Source organism: Choloepus didactylus, chromosome 14 (genome assembly GCF_015220235.1).
Source record: "Choloepus didactylus isolate mChoDid1 chromosome 14, mChoDid1.pri, whole genome shotgun sequence".
In the NCBI taxonomy this organism is placed as follows: domain Eukaryota; kingdom Metazoa; phylum Chordata; class Mammalia; order Pilosa; family Megalonychidae; genus Choloepus; species Choloepus didactylus.
This window is the reverse complement of record NC_051320.1, coordinates 45,290,042-45,309,203: the sequence shown is the minus strand read 5'-3', so window position 1 is coordinate 45,309,203 and position 19,162 is coordinate 45,290,042. Positions and strand designations below refer to the sequence as shown.

At 34.9% G+C, this 19,162-nt stretch overlaps 1 protein-coding gene across 3 annotated transcripts in view; it reads left to right on the top strand.

Moving 5' to 3' along the window:
• Positions 1–19,162, top strand: part of NBN (nibrin) — a 46,890-nt gene that overhangs the window by 2,267 nt on the left and 25,461 nt on the right. For 2 of the 3 annotated variants that reach the window (XM_037802777.1, XM_037802776.1), the window contains exons 2-8: positions 389–522; positions 1,695–1,843; positions 8,481–8,640; positions 11,030–11,133; positions 12,142–12,259; positions 13,444–13,637; positions 16,414–16,511. In XM_037802777.1, coding sequence (XP_037658705.1) covers positions 389–522; positions 1,695–1,843; positions 8,481–8,640; positions 11,030–11,133; positions 12,142–12,259; positions 13,444–13,637; positions 16,414–16,511 — 957 coding nt within the window. Of the gene's footprint in view, positions 1–388; positions 523–1,694; positions 1,844–7,645; positions 7,928–8,480; positions 8,641–11,029; positions 11,134–12,141; positions 12,260–13,443; positions 13,638–16,413; positions 16,512–19,162 lie in introns of those variants that run through there. The other variant, XM_037802778.1, reaches the window with a different exon arrangement.

Here is a 19,162-nt window from a genome sequence, read left to right as displayed (position 1 = left end):
CTGGTGGGGCAAGGTCCTGTGAGGTTATTTAAGTTGTTCTATTTTTTTACATTATATTTTCCAGATGAATTTTTGAATCGGTTTTTCAAGTTCCAAACATGGTATTGTGATTTTGTTTGTTAATGTATTAAATTTATAAGTCAATTTGGGGGAGAATTGACTCCATTCAATATTGGTTTCCCTTTCACAAACATGGCTTTCCATCTGTTTATATAATCTTTAAGTAAACACAAGTTTGATATATATATATATAAAGATTAACATTTAAGGCAGAAGTTAAAAATATTTAAAATGTTTGCCATACCTGTATTATATATGTGTGCATGTGTGTGTGTGTATACACACGTGTTTGTGTACATCAGTTTACTTTTTTTTTAATTTTTCTTAGGAGAACCATACAGGCTTTTGACTGATGTTGAATACATTGTTGGAAGGAAAAACTGTGGCATTCTAATTGAAGGTGATCAGTCAATCAGTCGAAATCACGCTGTGTTAACTGCTAGCTTTCCTGTAACCAGCCTGGTATGTTACTAATTATATTTCACTAGTTTGCCGTAAGAGGGGGTTGAAATCACAAAAGATTTCCTTGGTGCAAATGTATTGGAGTTCACCAGACTTTTCATTTCTTAAAGCAGTTAGGTTTTTTTTTTTTGATGTTAATAAAATTAAATACGTATATTTTTGCTGTGATACCAGTGGTAAAAGTTTATTTTGAGATTTGAGATTTCTGTTTCAGAAGTTTATGAGGATTTTAAAAGCCCAATTGTTGTAGTGATTTAGGAAAACAGGAAGTTGGACATATTCATATTTATATACTTAAACATTTATTGAATGCTTACTGTATGTCAGTTACTGAGCTAAGTCTGGGTATAGAGCAGTGAACAGACAGGCATAACTCCTACTCTTAAAAGAGTTATGTAGCCAAATGTACACAGGCATTTCCTAAGTAACAAAAGTTTTCACTACAGGAATTGATTTGTTTTGCAAGGAAAGGCAGCTGCTACTTATGTCATGCAACTCCTTTGAATGGCTTTGAGTTTGTTTTGTTTTAATCACAACCATGGGTGATAAAAGTGATACAAATATAAACAAATAGCTGTGCTCATTGTAATGCTCCTGGTTAATAAGTGAGAAGAGCCATTTTGAGCAAAGACTGCACATAAACAGATGCTGGATGTGTTCATTGATACTCAGGATTTGTGTCTGTATTCTTTTAGGTGTAGAAAAACATTGTTGAAATTCCTACAGAAAAAGTAAAATTTTTACTTAAAGTCAGAAACTCTAGCTTTAACCCCCTTTTTCTCATTAGACCAGTTTTTTCAATATGATTTGGATAATATAAAAAAAAATTAGCTGTCATGTTATACATGAAACAGACTATACAAAAGAATTCTCAAAAAAAAAAAACAAAAAAACAAAAAAAACTCTACTGACTTGAAAAATAAATAAAATTATGTTCCAAAAGTGGTAATCCTGGAGTTAAGAAATTTCCTTAGGGTAAAGTATTAATTGCCAGTTGAGTGATCATTCAACAGGTAATCAAAACAATAACTGTAATGTCTACTGTGTTGGGAGGTTAGCCACCTATCCTGTGCCTATTCAAACAGCTACCGACCCTTGCTTTTGAAATCTTTCTCTCTATGAACTGTGTTTATTGAGTGGTAAAAGACTTCAAATTATTTGTTGATTTCCAGAGTCAGAAGGATGAAATCCCTATTTTGACAATAAAAGATAATTCTAAATATGGTACCTTTATTAATGAGGAAAAAATGCAGAATGGAATTTCCAGAACTTTGAAGACAGGGGATAGGGTTACGTTTGGGGTATTTGAAAGTAAATTCAGGTAAGAATTTTTTTTCATTGATATTGAAATGGACAGCTTTATTTTTATTTTTCTGTGTTTTTTTAATTCAATTTTATTGAGATATATTCACATAACATATAGTCATCCAAGATGTACAATCAGTTTTTCAGAGAACCATCATATAGTTGTACATTCATCACCACAGTCAGCACTTGAACATATTGATTACTACAAAAAAAAAAAAGTTGGCTTTTTTTTTTAGCAAATAATAAAAAAGATGATAAAAAGAAAAATAGCATGTCATACAATACAATATAATGTAAGGACAGAAAACAACACCATTACCAAGAATCTTATATCCTTCCCCTAAATCCCCCTCTCATACACACTTATCATTGATATATCGCCTTTGTTACATTTAATGGAAGCATACTGGAATGTTACTGTTGACCATAGACTCCAGTTTGCTTTGATTATGTTTTTTCCCAAATTCCATCCCTTTTTCAACACTCTGCATGGTTGACATTCATTTGCTTTCCCACATGCAAAAACATTTTTATATTTGTATATTTAGTAACAGTCATTGGCCACTCCAGTTTTTGCCACATTGTACAGTCCCAGTCTTTATCATCTATCTTTACCTCTGGTGTCATACATTCTCCTGTCCCACCTCTTTCAGCTTTAGTCACAGACATCTTTATTCAGTGTACTTACAATACCGTGCTACCATCACACAGTATTATGCTATCTATTTCTGGATCTATGCAATCAATCCTAAACATTCTGTAGTCCTTCAGCATCAAATGGCTGATCTCTGCCCTCTTTCTATCTCCTGGTCACCTGTGTTGTCAGCTTTTAACTCCCAAAGTTTGTTCATTAATGTCTGTTCATATTAGTGAGACCATACAGAATCTGTCCTTTTGCTTCTGGCTAACTTCACTCAACATAATGTCCTCAAGGTTCATCCACATTATTACATGATCCATGTCTTTGTTCTGTCTTACAGCTGCATAATATTCCATCATGTGTATATACCACAGTTTGTTTATCCACTCATCCTTTGATGGACATTTGGGCTGTTTCCATCTCTTGGCAATTGTGAATAATGCTGCAATAAACATCGGTTTACAAATGTCCGTTTGTGTCTTAACTTTCAGTTCCTCTGAGTACATACCTAGCAATGGAATAGCTGGGTCATATGGCAAATCTATACTTAGCTTCCTGAGGAACCTCCACACTGTCTTCCAGAGTGGTTGCACCATTCTGCATTCCCATCAACAGTGATAAGTGTGCCTCTTTCTCCACATCCTCTCCAGCACTTGTAATTTTCTGTTTTTTTGGATAATGGCCATTCTGGTAGATGTGAGATGATAACTCACTGTGGTTTTGCTTTGCATTTCCCTAATAACCAGTGAAGTTGAGCATGTTTTCATATGCTTTTGAGCCATTTGTATTTCCTCTTCAGAAAAGTGTCTGTCCATGTCTTTGTCAATTTTTTAATTGGATTCTTTGTCTTTCTGTTGATGAGTTGTAGGATCCCTTTATATATTCAGGATATTAAACCCTTGTCTGATTTGTGATTTCCAAATATCTACCATTGTGTAGGTTGCTTTTTTACTTTTCTGACAAAGTCTTTTGATGTACAAAAGTGTTTAATTTTGAGGAGATCCCATTTGTCTGTTTGTTCTTTGGTAGCTTGTGCCTTGGGTGTGAATTCTAGGAACCTGTCTCCTATCACAAGATCTTTAAGATATTGCCCTATATTTTCTTCTAAGAGTCTTATGGTCTTGGTTCTAATGTTTAGGTCTTTGATCCATTTCAGGTTAGTTTTTGTATAAGGTGTGAGATAGGCATCCTCTTTCATTCTTTTGGAAATGGATATCCAGTTCTTCAATCACCATTTATTGAAGAGGCTGCTCTGTCCCACTTGCTTTTGCTTGACTGCCTTATCAAAGATCAGTTGTCCGTAGATGCAAGGGCCTACTTCTGAACACTCAGTTCTATTCCGTTGGTCAGTATATCTGTCCTCATGCCAGTACCATGCTGTTTTGAGCCTGTAGCTTTGTAATATGTTTCAAAGTCGGGTGGTGCAAGACCTCCCACTTCATTCCTCTTTCTCAAGATATTTTTGGCTATTTGGGGCACCTTGCCCTTCCAAATAAATTTGGTTATTGGTTTTTCTATTTCTGTAAAGTAAATTGTTGGGATTTTAATTGGTATTGCATTGAATCTATAAATCAGTTTAGGTAAAATTGCCATCTTACCTATATTTAGTCTTCCAATCCATGAACATGGTATGTTCTTCCATTTTTTTAGGTCCCGTTCGATTTCTTTTAGCAGTTTCTTACAGTGTTCTGTGTAAAGGTCTTTTGTGTCCTTGGTTAAGTTTATTCCTAAATACTTGATTCTTTTGGTTGCTATTGTAAATGGAATTTTTTTCTTGATTTCCTCCTCTTATTGTACATTACTTGTGTATAGGAACACTACAGATTTTTGCATGTTAATCTTGTAGCCTGCCACTTTGCTGTATTCATTTACTAGTTCTAGTAGCTTTGCTGTAGATTTTTCTGGATTTTCTACATATAGAATCATGTCATCTGCAAATAGTGAAAGTTCTACTTCTTCCTCTCCAATTTGAATGCCTTTTATTTCTTTTTTCTTGCCTAATTTCTCTAGCTAGCACTTCCAGCACAAGGTCGAATAACAATGATGACAGTGGGCATCCTTGTCTTGTTCCTGATCTTGGAGGGAAAGCTTTCAGTCTCTCCCCATTGAGTGTGATGTTAGCTGTGGGTTTTTCTTATATCGCCTTTATTGTATTGAAAAAGTTCCCTTCTATTCCTATCCTTTGAAGTGTTTTCATCAGGAAAGGATGTTGAATTTTGTCAAATGCCTTTTCTGCATCGATCAAGATGATCATGTGATTCTTCCACTTTGATTTATTATTGTGGTGTGTTACATTAGTTGATTTTCTTGTGTTGAACCAGCCTTGCATACCTGGAATAAATCTCACCTGGTCGTGGTGTATAATTCTTTTAATGTGCTGCTGGATTCGATTTGCAAGTATTTTGTTGAGGATTTTTGCATCTATATTCATTAAAGAGATTGGTCTATAATTTTCTTTTTTTGCAGTATCTTTGTCTGATTATGGTATTAGGGTTATGTTGGCTTCATAGAATGAGTTAGGTAGCTTTCCCTCTTCTTCAATGTTTTTGAAGAGTTTGAGCAGGATTGGTACTAATTCTTGAATGCTCGGTAGAATTCACATGTGAAGCCATCTGGTCCTGGGCTTTTCCATTTTGGGAGCTTTTTGATGACTGATTCAGTCTCTTTACTTGTTGAGATCATCTGTTTCTTCTTGAGTCAGTGTTGGCTGTTTATGGTTTTCTAGGAAGTTGTCCATTTTGTCTAAGTTTTCTAGTTTATTAGCATGTAGTTGCTCATAGTATCTTCTCACTATCATAGTGTCTTCTCACTATCTCCTCACTATCTTCTGCAGGGTCAGTAGTTATGTTTCCTTTCCCATTTCTGATTGCATTTATTTGCATCCGCTCTCTCTCTCTTTTTTCTTTTGTTAGCCTAGCCAGCGGTCCATCAATTTTATTGATATTCTCAAAGAACTAACTTCTTGTTTTGTTAATTCTATTGTTTTCCTGTTCTCAGTTTCATTTATTTCTGCTCTAATCTTTGTTATTTCTTCCCTTCTGTTGCTTTGGGGTTAGTTTGCTGTTCTCTCATTCCTCCAGGTGAACAGTTAATTATTCAATTTTTGCTCTCTCTTCTCTTTTAATCTAGGCATTTAGAGCAATAAATTTCCCTCTCAGCACCGCCTTTGCTGCATCGCATAAGTTTTGATATGGTGTGTTTTCATTGCCATTTGCCTCAAGGTATTTACTAATTTCACTTGTAATTTCTTCCTTTACCCACTGGTTTTCTAAGAGGGTGTTGTTTAGCCTCCATGTGTTTGTGAATTTTTCGACCTTCTGCCTTTTATTTATTTCCAACTTCATTCCATTATGGTCTGAGAAAGTGTTTTGTATAATATCAATATTTTTAAATTTGTTGAGACTTGCTTTGTGACCCAATATGTGTTCCATCCTAGAAAATGTTCCATGAGCACTTGCGAAAAAAGTGTATCCTGCTGTTGTTGAAGGTAGTGTTGTATAAATGTCTGTCAAGTCTAGTTCACTTATTGTACAATTCAACATCTCCATTTCTTTATTGATCCTCTGTCTAGATGTTCTATCCATTGATGAGAGTGGTGTATTGAAGTCTCCAAGTATTATTGTAGAGGTATCTACTTCTCCTTTCAGTGATCTCAGTGTTTGCCTCATGAATTTTGGGGCATTCTGGCTTGGTACATAAATATTTATGATATGTTTTCTTGGTGAATTCACCCTTTTATTAATATATAGTGTCCTTCTTTGTCTCTTTTAATTGTTTTACTTTTAAAATCTTATTTGTCTGATATTAATATAGCTACTCCTGCTTTTTTCTGGTTGTTGTTTGCGTGAAATATCTTTTTCCAACCTTTCACTTTCGGTCTATTTTTTTCCTTGTGTCTAAAGTGAGTTTCTTGTAGACAGCATATAGATGGGTCCTGTTTTTTAATCCATTCTGCCAGTCTGTGTCTTTTTATTGGGGAGTTTAATCCATTTATATTTAGTGTTATTGCTGTAAGGGCAGTACTTTCTTCTACCATTTTGTCTTTTGGATTTTATATGTCATATCTTATTTTTCCCCCCTCTCCTTTTACCTTTCCTGATAATCTTCATTTTTGCATTCTTCAACTCTCTCTCTCCTGTCTTTTCCTATCAGCCTGTGGCACTCCCTTTAATATTTCTTGTAGTGCTGGTCTCTTATTAACAAACTCTCTCAGTGTCTTTTTGTCTGAAAATGTTTTAATCTCTCCCTATTTTTGAAGGTCAGTTTTGCCAGATATAGAATTCTTGGTTGGCAGTTTTTCTCTTTCAGTATCTTAAATATATCATGCCACTGTCTTTTTGCCTCCATGGTTTCTGTGGAGAAATCTGTACATAGTCTTACAAAGCTTCCCTTGTATGTGAAGGATTGCTTTTCTCTTGCTGCTTTCAGAATTCTCTCTTTGTCTTTGACATTGGACAATCTGATCAGTAAGTGTCTTGGAGTAGGTCTATTGGGATCTGTTCTGTTTGGGGTATGCTGTACTTCTTGAATCTCAAATTTTCTGTCTTTTATAAGAGTTGGGAGATTTTCAATGAATATCTCTTCTATTATTCTTTCTGCCCCCTTTTCCCTCTCTTCTCCTTCCAGGATACCCGTAACACATATATTTGTGTGTTTCGTGTTGTCACTCAGCTCCCTAAGACCCTGCTCGTATTTTTTCCATTTTTTTCACCATCTGTTCTTTTGTGTGTATGAATTCAAATGTCTTGTCTTCCATTTCACTGATCCTTTCTTTTGCTTGTTCAAATCTACTGTTGTGTCCCTTCATTATGTTTTTCATCTTCTCTATTGTGGCCTTCATTCCCATAAGTTCTGCCATTTGTTTTTTTAAGTTAATGAATTCTTCTTTGTGGTCATCTATTGTCTTCTTTAAATCCTTCATCTCTTTTGTATATCTTCCTTCAGTTCATTGAATTCATTTAGCATTAGTTGCCTCAACTCCTATATCTCATTTGAACTATTAGCTTGCTCCTTTGGCTGATCCATGTTCCCTAATATGGCTTGTTATCTTAAGTTGTCTAGGCATCTGATTTTCTTGATTAGTTTATTCTGGAGCTCGTTTTCTCTCTTTTACCTAGGGGTTTCTTGTTGGTTGGCTTTATTCTCTGACCTCCATCGTTCAGTTCAACTTATTCTAGACCTCTAACTTAGGTTCTATTTAGTTGATCAGAATTTTTCACCTCTTGTTTTTCTGTTTCTTGCCCTGCCTCTATGTAGCCTTTTTTGTGAGAGGGTCTCCTGTGATATGGTCGACCCCAGTCAGATCTTCCCAGTCTGGAGAGGCCCAGGTCTCATGAGGAAGGTATGAGTTTCCCTGAGAATGAGACCCTCCTATGAGTCCTTGAGAATTGGTGCTTTTCCTCTCCTGTCCAGCAGGTGGTGCTTGCCAGCCCGCAGCTCCCACACCAGTGTAGGGAGGTATGGACACTTTAGTTCTCCTGGTGACTCTGTTCCTGTTGGGGGCGTGGCTGACTGAAGCCAGAATCTGAATTCCAGCCCCTGGGGTCTGAGTTCTCAGAAGGAGGGTGCCAGTTGAACTGGACCTCCCTCCACTCTCTGGACAGCTTTATTTTATACCAGTCAAATTCAAAGGGAAAAGGATGTTTATGGATGATGAATTGAAGTATTTAGCTCTGACTTAGCACAGTATTGAACTTTGTGCTGACACGTGTTTGCTGCATTCTCAGACCCTACAGTGTCAACCATAGATGATTATGAGAGTGAAGAAGAGTTTGAGGGGGCCCCAAGAGCTTTGATGATAGATTAAAGTATAATGTTGACAGCTTTGTCTTTGTTTTTTCTTAGAGACTTGAGACTTAAAGTGATTTTATGAGTTAGAGGGTTTAATGGAACATGAAGATAAAAGTTAAAATAACAGGATGTGATGTGAGCTTAAAGTTTTAAAGTACTGAAAGCTGCCATCTCTACAACTATGATAATATAACTATATGTAATTTATTCTCATTTACAGAGTTGAATATGAGCCTTTGGTTGCATGCTCTTCCTGTTTAGATGTCTCTGGGAAAACAGCTTTAAATCAAGCTATTCTGCAACTTGGAGGACTTACAGTAAACAACTGGACAGAAGAATGTACTCATCTCGTCATGATATCAGTTAAAGTTACCATTAAAGTAGGTTGAATGCCTTATTCAGTTACCTACCATACAGACTTATTTTTAAGTCATTTACTTTAAAGCTGTTAGATTAGTTGTGGATTTAGGTATGCCCGTCCCAAGCCTTTACATACCATATAGACTCCAGTGGTTTTTCAGATGAAACATAAAATTAGATTTCACATTTTGATTAGCTTTAAAAAAAATGATTTGTTATCCTTTCACCAAGAACTTTATTATAGTGCATAGTTTGTATTTTTCAGTCTAAAAGCAGAGCAACTGGAGATCAACTGCCAGGCTTCAAAGTTAGCGTCTTGTCTCTCTTCTATCAAGTTGTCTTCCTCTAGTCTGTGATATCTTCTTATGATTTCATGCTCTCTTATTTAGTGTTTATTTGATTTATGTCTCTAATCACAAAGACTTTTTTAAATTCTTGTAGTTTAATATTCTCTTAATATATCTTCAAAACCTAGATGTGTGTATGTGTATATATATACATTTCACCTTTAAAGCTGCTGACCATTCATTAAAACAGTAATATATTTTGGTGTATTTTCAGATTTTGCATCTTCATCGGATTTGGTTATATTCAAAGCTAATTGAAGAAGGGCATTGGGAGGTGATTCGTCTCCTTTTAGGCAGGTTGATCATAGATGTGTGGGATTGTTTTAGGTTAATACCTATAGTGAAAAGAAACAAATATTTAGATTCTTTTATTAGATGATATGAAAATCCTTAGAAGTTGAATATAGTAGCTAAGATAATTATTTAAATTAGAATATATGTATTATAGCTAAAGAGATGCCATGGAGAAAGGCTTGCTGCTTAGGTTGAACCTCAAGTTAAACTTGTACATTGGTGGAGTTATATCTGATCAAAGGTTTTTTCATGTTTGCAAGTATATGAAATTGATTTTATGAATTCAGCAGTGTAATTAGCCTCGGGAGTCCTAATTTATGCTAATAAACCACAGATAACATATTTATAAATCAGAATGTCTGTTTGTTTTCAGTGGCGATGTACCTTTACAGTGACGAGAATATTTATATGTGGGCTCTAGCACTGTCCCCTTTAAGATATCAGGGTATGTGAGAAAGAGTAGATACTCATGCCTCTGCTTGGTGGGTATGAAATAAGGACAAGCAGTTAGATGGTACTGAGAAATGTTTTGCTGAAGCTGTGACAGAACTTGGAAAGCAGCATCTATTCACGAGCGTGTGCACTGTGGCAGTGACTGGGATGCTAATGTCCACTAAGGGCTCTCTGCATTAGAACCCTGGAAATGCTAGCAAAGGATTAGAGAGCAGTCCACCCTTTTCAATATTTCTCATCAATCATGTGCCAAAAAGAGGAAACCTTGTCTTGTATTATTTTTTGGTAAATTTTCCAAGTACAGGTTAGCTTGTGTTTATTTAAAAATCATTGAATGTTAGAATCAAAAGGGAATTTATAGAACATTTAGTTCAACTTTTATTTTCTGAAAAGGAAACTGAGGCATGGAGCAAATAAGTGGTTTGCCCAGAGTCATGTTTCTTGGATCTTACTTGGTCCATTGTCATATTGCATGTTAGTGTTTAATGCCAGAAGTTAATGGTTTCATTCATAGTTGAGGTTGCTGTCTTTCAGATTCAGTTCTTGGGAGATACCCTAAACCTGCTTGCTCCTATTTAAGCAGTACCCTATGTTATTAGAAGCATACTCACAAACTATCTTTAGTTGGATTATTTCCTGAAATTATACTGTATCTTCTTTATATTTTCATTTTCATTGCGAAGAGTGGTATTTTCTAATCTTTCTCACATTTTGTGGATGTGTCTTAGTTGAGGCCAATAGCTTAATTCATATAATAGTCAAAGTTTGTTTCTTTTTTGGCCTGTATCTTTCTGTACTTATTTTGAGCTTTTATCCATTCCCTAACAATTATTTCTTTATTTACTTTCTTCAAAAGGCCTTATTCACTAGTTATAATTTTTGTTAAAAACAATTAGGCTAAAAAGATTTTCTCTTTCATGCTTTTCTCTCAGTATTTTCTCTGGGGCAGACATGTTGTATTTCCTCAATTCTAAGATATACATACTTTTGACATTTTAATGTTTTTAAAATTGGAAAGCATTTTAAAATTGATTTGTGTATGTTATGTTATGTTGCTTCATCTGCCAAAAAGCAGCTTTTAAGATAATATTGTAATTGATGGCTTCTTATAATCAAGGAAATAGTGATTTGTATTCTGAAACTAAGCGGTGACCAAATACTGGCTTCTCTTTTAGAAATTGTGGCTCCTTTATAGATTTAGAGATATGAGAGGAAAAACAGTAGAACAACCCATTCCTAGTCTGTAACTTAACACTTTTCTTGAAAAGAACCAGCATATGAGTCTATGGACTCATATATATTTTCTTCATTTTAGACAATATGCGCACTCATTTGTGGCCGTCCAATTGTAAAGCCAGAATATTTTACTGAATTCCTCAAAGCAGTTCAGTCCAAGAAACAGCCTCCACAAATTGAAAGGTATATTATATATTCTAAATATATTATAAGATATGACATACTAAATATGACACTGATTTGATATAGATTAATTTTCTCTTAAATGACTGTTTCAGGATGTAACAGTTGCAATATAGTTCAGCATTGTTAATGGAAGTTTTTTTGTTAGTATATAAAGAAAGTGTTCCCCAAATTCTTTGTTGGTTATTTCTTAACTCTGTAAAACCAATGTTAAGTATATGCTAATATTTAAAGAAAAACATTGAAGAATAGTAAAGGGCACAGAGGTAAAGTTAAAAGAGTACATGTTGCAGAGCAGGTGCTATGCAAGCTCTGCCTCCAAAATTGTGCACATGTTTATAATCCAGTTAACAGGTAACTGTAAGGTATTTGAACTCTGGAAAAAGTTCCCTGATTTTAGAGGAATTGACTCTTAACCTTTTTTGAGTCCCTTATCCTTGTGAGAATTTGAAAGCTCTGGTCTTTCTTCAGGAAAATTCACCTACATACTAAAACTTGCATATTATTCCAGCAGAATTACCCTTTCCCCTGAAGCCTATTCCTTTATCTCCATGGGGGGTCCATAAGTCCTGTAGCTAAGGACTCCATCACTGTGATGTTAGTATTTTTCTAGAAGGTTAGAGTGACAAGATGAAAGAATAATCAGTTATGAGAAGCCGTAGAAAAAGTTCTGATTATTTAGCTGAAAAATTGTATTCTTTAATCTCACTGTGGAAATTTTATTTAAACTGAGAAAATAATGTAAGTTTAAAATTTTGTGAACTTCTCCAAAGGGAGCTATAAAAAACGCAGTTCATAGAATTGGAATATAAACATTATTAATACATACTTGTTCCCCAACAAATGTAAGATGCTAATAGAATATGGTTTTTTTGGATGATGTCCCTCTCACCCTTAATGGTGTTATGGAAATTAAATTTTAGTATCTAGATAGCAACCCCATTTACCCATTTACTAGTAAAAACAGGGTGGTATATAATTAGAATTTATTTTAATTATGTTTTATAGTTTTTACCCACCTGTTGATGAACCAGCTATTGGGAGTAAAAATATTGATCTTTCAGGACGACAAGAAAGAAAGCAAATCTTCAAAGGGAAAACATTTATATTTCTAAATTCTAAACAGGTAATGTTATAAACTAAATTTTCCTAATAGAAAACATTTATAAACTATGATAAATTACTGCTGTTCTCAATAGTTGTTAATGCATTTCATTTTGGGACTTTGTATGTAAGTGTGAAGTAGAATTAAAAAATGCCGACCAAAAAAAAAAAAGCCCAGCCTTTAGAACCAGCTCAGTGACCAGATATTTCTCAATACCTGTTAACTGGCCTATTAAGTTTATTTAAATATGGTGGGGGGGGGGGCAGAAAACTTTGGTTTAAGTTCTAACTTGTTCATTTAATATACATCTGTTGAATGTCTTTTTTTTTAATTCATTTATTTTAATTTTTTTGAAGATAAATAATAACGCAATATTTTAAAACTTCAAATAGGCAAATTGTGACCTGTGGGCTAATCACCTGTTTTTATTTTTAGTTTTTGTCTGTTTGTTTTCATTCCTTTGGTTTTTTTTTAATTTTTTTATTGTGAACTTGAACATATGTACATAACAGTGATAACTTTCAAAATACAATTTCACAAATTGTTAAAGAGCAAATTTTAAAGAATGTCATGGGTCACAGTTCCAGAACTTCACCCATTTCCATAACTGTAAAATATAGCATACATACAGAAATGTGTCAACTCTCAATGTACAGCTCAACAAGCAGTGATACAGGTAATTTCAAAAATTGTTAGGGGTTACAGTTCCACAGTCTCAGTCCCTTCCCTATTATGCAATAGAAAGTACATACAGAAAAGTGAAGACCTTGAAGACGTAATTCAATGAGCAGCTATAGAGCAAATCCCAAAGGATGTTGTAGGCTTCAGTTCCACCATGTCATTTACCTCCTTCTAGCCATTGTTGAATATCTTATGTGTGCCCGAATAGGGGTTCCAGGAATTTACATTGCAGTGGAAAAACATACAAGTGAGCCCTCATTTATGGTACTATGTGGTAAGTGTGCTGAGGAAATGCACAAAATGTTATGGTTTCAGGGCTTCAGAAGAACCTGGTGAGCTAGTGATTTTCTTAGAGTGGAGGCCCATATTGCCCACTCAAGAGGTAGACCCAGTTCTACTTCAATTCTACTTCTGTTTTCATTCCCAAATCAGAATTCTTACAAGTGTGAGAATCTACTCAAAGAATTAATTTTGGCTATTTAAATTGCTTTTTGTGCATTTTTTTTTTTTTTTTTCATTTTTAGCATAAGAAATTAAGTTCAGCAGTTATTTTTGGAGGTGGAGAAGCAAGGTTGATAACAGATGAAAATGAAGAAAAAGATAGTTTCTTTTCAGCTCCTGGAACTTGTGTTGTTGATATGGGAATAACAGATTCACAGACCTTAATTCCTGACTCTCAGAAGAAATGGATTCATTCAATTATGGATATGCTTCAAAGGTACAGAATTATTGTTTGTTAGGAAAAAAATACAATAAGATTTTTTCACATGTAACTTTTTTGTTGCACTCTACTTTCCAATGGAAAAATAGAAACAAGAATTATTACAAATGTTTTTCCTGTAGAGTGCTTGAAAAATGTGAGTTAGTATGATAGAAATAGGTTATCTTTGTCTGTGACAATTTTACCTCAGTATTTTCTGCTGCTTTTTTTGTTGTTGCTTTATACTTTAATACAGTTTTCAGAATTTACCTCTTTAGATTAATAAAGTCATATTTATTAGGTTTTTCTGTAGACTATGTAGCAGTTAAGAAAGTTTAAATTCAAAGATAAATTTTTTTCCTGAAATTGCCTAAAGCTAAAATGTATCTATCCCTTGATGATTATTACCCTTAAAAAATGCGTTATAAAATCTCCATCCCATAAATGGGATGTAATTAAAGGAAAGCAGAAAAAATGTCAGATATCTTTAGAATGGTGTTTGTAGTTGGGAGGGAGACTGTGAAAGAGCTAAATGGAAAGTTTGTTTCCTGAGGTCTTTATTGTTACTAATAATCTTAGCATCCTGGAACCAAAAAGTATTGTGGCTTGTGCCAAGATAACAGGCTTGGCAGTTTGTTGACTAAGTTTCTCTTCACCTAGCAAAAAGTTGTTAGGGCCTAGGGCCTTTATATTGCCTGAAAAGGCCACAGCCAACTGCCTTCAAAAGATTCATTGTTCCGTCCCAGTCATCCTGACCATGGGGATTGCTTTTCCTCTTATGGGTTTGCTGAAATAAGAAGTTAAATCTTAGTCATTTATCCCATAAATATTTTATTTAATGGAAATATATTACATTCTGCAAAAAAGACACTTATGAAACAAAAGTACCATCTTACTACTACCAAAAAAAATTACTGTGGTTCTATTATACTCAAGCAGTGGACATATAATGGTAAACAAGATAGCCATGGTCTCTACAGCCATTAGCGCTTACTGTCAGAGGGGGAGATAGATGCAAGATAAGTAAACAGATAATTAAAAATGTATAAAGAAACAGAATAACAGGACAGAAGGGAGAAGCTTATTCTACATCGAGAAGGCCTCTTTCAGGCACTGTTTTCCCTGTGACCTAAAAGAGGTAGTTTCATAGAGCCAGAAGAAGAATGTGCCAGGCAGAACAACAGCAATAACAGCTATGATTGCATAATATTTAACTGTATACTAGGTTCTGTCCTAAGAGTTTTATGTACATAAATAGATTTAATCCTCACAAACCCTGTGCATTACTTACTGTTATGGTCCTCACTGTATGCATGAGGAAACTGAGTCAAAAAGGGGTTTGAGTAGAACACAGGTGGTGAGAAGAGGAGCCAGAATGTGAACCCAGACAGTCTGGTTCGAGAATCCATGCTCTTTACCATACATCACGCTGCTTTTCAGAATGTCCAGGGGCCCTAATGTAGGAAAAAATCTGGAGTGCAACCTAGAAAGGTTGCTTAGAGCATGGCACCTTAATCATGAGGTGACATTTGGCTCTGTAGTCTTCGGTCCCTGTGGCACATTTTTTGGGGGGAGGGTGGTGGCGGGCAATTTTATAGTTTAAGAAAGGTTGTCACTTATAATAACACCTGTCTACTTAATCTTAATAGCCCTTGAAGGTGCAATTCCATCAATTGTATCAAGCAAGAAGGCCAACTAAGTCAGCTATAGACTGAACTTCAGGCAGCAGGGCAAAATTTCAATTGGTAGTTGCCATGGCTATATTGATTAGATGTCAGAAGTAGGTATAGGTATAGTGGTTGAGATCGAGTATCTTCTGGAGTAGATTAGATGTCTAAGGGAAAAATACAACCCTGGTTTTTGTCCTTGCTACCTGTTTTTTTCAGTATCTTAAATTCAAATGTGGGAAATATTCCTGTCATTAATTTTTTTCTCTTTGTCTCCTCTCCCTCTGCCTCCCTCTCTCCTCACCTATCCCCCAGCCTTATACAAAATTGAATGATTCATAATCCCTAGTTCATGACACACTCTTATCCTCAGACCATGTGTAACTCACATTCATTTCATTCACTAACTATTTAATTTGTTATTTTTAATAATAGGTATCTGGGAACCCACGACCCAAAATACAAGCTAGATCATTGAAAATAATAACTTAATACCCTAGCCTAGTCTCCCCCTACCCGAGATAACTGTCATCCCAAATCCCTTGATAATAATTTGCTTGTTTTCCTTTATAGTTATTATATATATATATATAGGTTTACTGTTTCTTCATGTATTCCTAAAATGTGTCTTTTAATTGTATTTAATTTTAAAACATGGTCATCATGTTACATGTAATCTTTTTTTCTCACTTACAAGATATGTACAGTTATAACACCTGTATAGTTCTTTGTACTTCTCTCTCTCTTCTTCAAGTTTTATTTTAGGATCGTAGTAATCATAAATTTGTTTATAAAAATCTGTTTATTTTGTTGCTTCATCTGGGTATTACAGTTTTTATCTTATTCTGAAAATTATAGAATTCCAGATCTATGAAGATCTGTATCCTTTACCCTAGCCTCCTTATTTACATATTAAGTAACCGAGTTACTGAAAGGTGGTGGACTTGCCCAGTGTAATGCTGCGACACCGAGTAATGTAATATTCTGTATATTTGAATTCTTTCTATACCGTAAAATTTTGATATTTCTTTGAGAAAACAATAAAAGATTGAGTCAGCTTGATGTCATCTTAATAAAAGTTGTTAGTTTTAATATGTAATTATACTTAAACTGTCTTATTCTGATAGGAAGGGTCTTAGACCTATTCCTGAAGCAGAAATTGGATTGGCAGTTATTTTCATGACTACAGAGAATTACTGTGATCCTCAGGGCCAGCCCAATACAGGTAATTAATACATCATTTAATCAATTCTGTAGCAAGTTCATTATGTAAATTGATCATAGGCTGTCTGCACATTACTCTTATACTTGCCCGGAGTGCCCCTATTCACCATCTTTTAAAGCTCATCTGTTTATCCATTCATTCATTTACTCATTTGATAATCATTTGTGTCTGCCATTTACTGGGAACTGTTCTAAGTGTTGGAAATACAGAAATAAACAAAGTAAAACAGATCTCTTTTATTGTGGACTTTATATTCTAAAAGTCAGGATTCAGATAATAAATAAGTACACACACACACACACACACATACACATGTAATACTTTCAGATATGGCCAAATATACAAGGAACCAAAACAAGGTACTGTGAAAATGATTGGGGAACAGGTTATTTTTATGGGGTTGATTACGTGTGTAGATCATTAGAAATATGTTTTAATAACTGCTGCCTCTTGCGTGTGCAGAGACTAGGGTAAATGCTTTATATACCTCATATGTAAAATGATCCTTTTAAGGTAGATGACACCCATATTTTATAGATGAGGGAACTGAGATACAGAGATGTTAAGACATTTGTCCAAGGTCACAAAGCAAGTAAAACAGACTCTTAAGCCCAAGTATGTTATGACATTGTTACATTGCAGTACGTTTGGCTTATATTTTGATGTGTAAAGTTGAGAAGTAGTGGTCTGGGGTGACTGGGAGCAGATATAAGAGGAGAGATGTGATAAGAAATTTGACAGGTGAGTATTTTGTTGTTTGGATAAGAATGTTTATTCAGCTGATAACCCATCCCGTCTCACTGAGTACACTAGGTATGTTTGTGTCTGTACATCGGTAACCTTCAAATACAAATACTTTTAACTGCTTTTGAAGTTTCACCTATAGCCAAATAACTTATTTTAGTGGAATTGTGACATGAGTACTTCCCCAAAATTTATGATTAACATTCCCAAAACTCATCTTTAGAGTCAGAGGCTAAAGACCAACTCTTTCTCCCCTGAGAGAGAAAACTTTAAATGTGGACACCAAAAGAGAGCCCTGTTGTAAGAGAAGCTACTATTTCCATGCTCATTAGAACTCTGTACTACCTTTAGAAATAGCATGTGCTGTAGGTATTATTTTGTTGACAGTGAATTTCTGTTCTGTCTGGAAAAAAAAAGTCCCTATAAGCAATTTCAGACTTTAACAGCAAACAACAAATGAAACCTATAAAAACAAACAGAATTTTTTTGGTCTAAGTCAGTAGTTCCCCCTGTCCCAGCCCCCATTTGGGTACAGTGCCTTTGTTTCTGTGTCTAGAAAACTAGGTCTCAACCAGGTGTTTACTTTAGAAGCATTTTTAAATGCAAATTCTCCATAATTCAAAATATTCTGGGATACAGCCTAGATATCCGGGTTTTTTTTTTGTTTTATTTGATTTTACACTCACGTTTCTCACACAAACGCCAAGAAACATTGACTTAGGATATATTGAGAATGACTGAACTTGAGAGGAATATTCTTTTATATAAATGGAAGAGGTACTCAGACTACATACTTTTTTTTTTCCTCTCTTTTCCTTACCTTTCACATCCATTTAATCATCAAGACCTGAGATTCTCCATCTGCAGCATCTTTTCAAGAGATCAGCTATGTCCCTTCTTACAACGTCTGCCCTATTTGAACCCTCCTCAGCTTTCTTTCCTGAGGGCTGTTGTAATTGCCCCCAGTAGTGGTCCTGCCTCCAAATTCATCTCTACTGTTGTTTCGTTTTGCCACTGGAATCACCTTCTCTTTTCTCAAAAGCTTTTACTAGTTTTCATTACCTGTAGAATAAGTCCCAAATCCCTTGTCTAGACTTCCAAGCCCTCAATTATTTAGCTGCAGCCTATCTCCTGCCAATACCACTTAATCAAAATCTGACTCACTCCACAAATGCTTATTGCTTTCATAAAATTTTTCCAAGTTGCTTTCCCTCCATCCCATAATTCTTCTCCAGGTCAGAATTAATTATTCTGTTTTCTACACTCCAGTAACTTTCTTTTTCTTTACAGTTTTAGTGTCTTTCTTCCTGCTTTGAAATGTAACCAGTTGCTTCCATGCCCCTTTCAGTGCCTAGATTGATTTTAAGTTGTTACTAGTTTTGGATTTCTGACTGCCCTAAGCACAATACTTATTTGTTGTACCTGAATTAAGTTCTTGGTGTACAAGATCATCTTTGCCAGTTTGGAAGAACAACTTTTTGTCATCCTTTGCTGGAATTATGTTTATGGCTGAAAGGGTGTTAGAGATCATCTAATCTGTCTCTCTAAGAGAAATCAAGGCTAAGAAAAGCTAAGGTTCCATAACCAAGCCAGTCCTATATTTCACTGCCAAGCCAGTCCTAAATTTTTGACTCTCAGACCAGTACTTTTTCTATTGTATCATTTTATATAGAACAAAATCACAAGTGGTAAGTAGAAATAAACATTAGAATTAGTAGTATTTCTTCTTGCATATATTCATAGGTAGATTATAAGTTTCCAAGTTATGGACCTCTAACTTAAAATTGAACCCAATCAGGTTGAAGTGTGTGCAGAGTAAGTGTATGTCTCCCTCCCTCCCTCTTCCCTTCCTACCTTCTCTCTTTTCTTTCCTTCCCACCTTCCCTTCCATATTCATTCGTTTAATT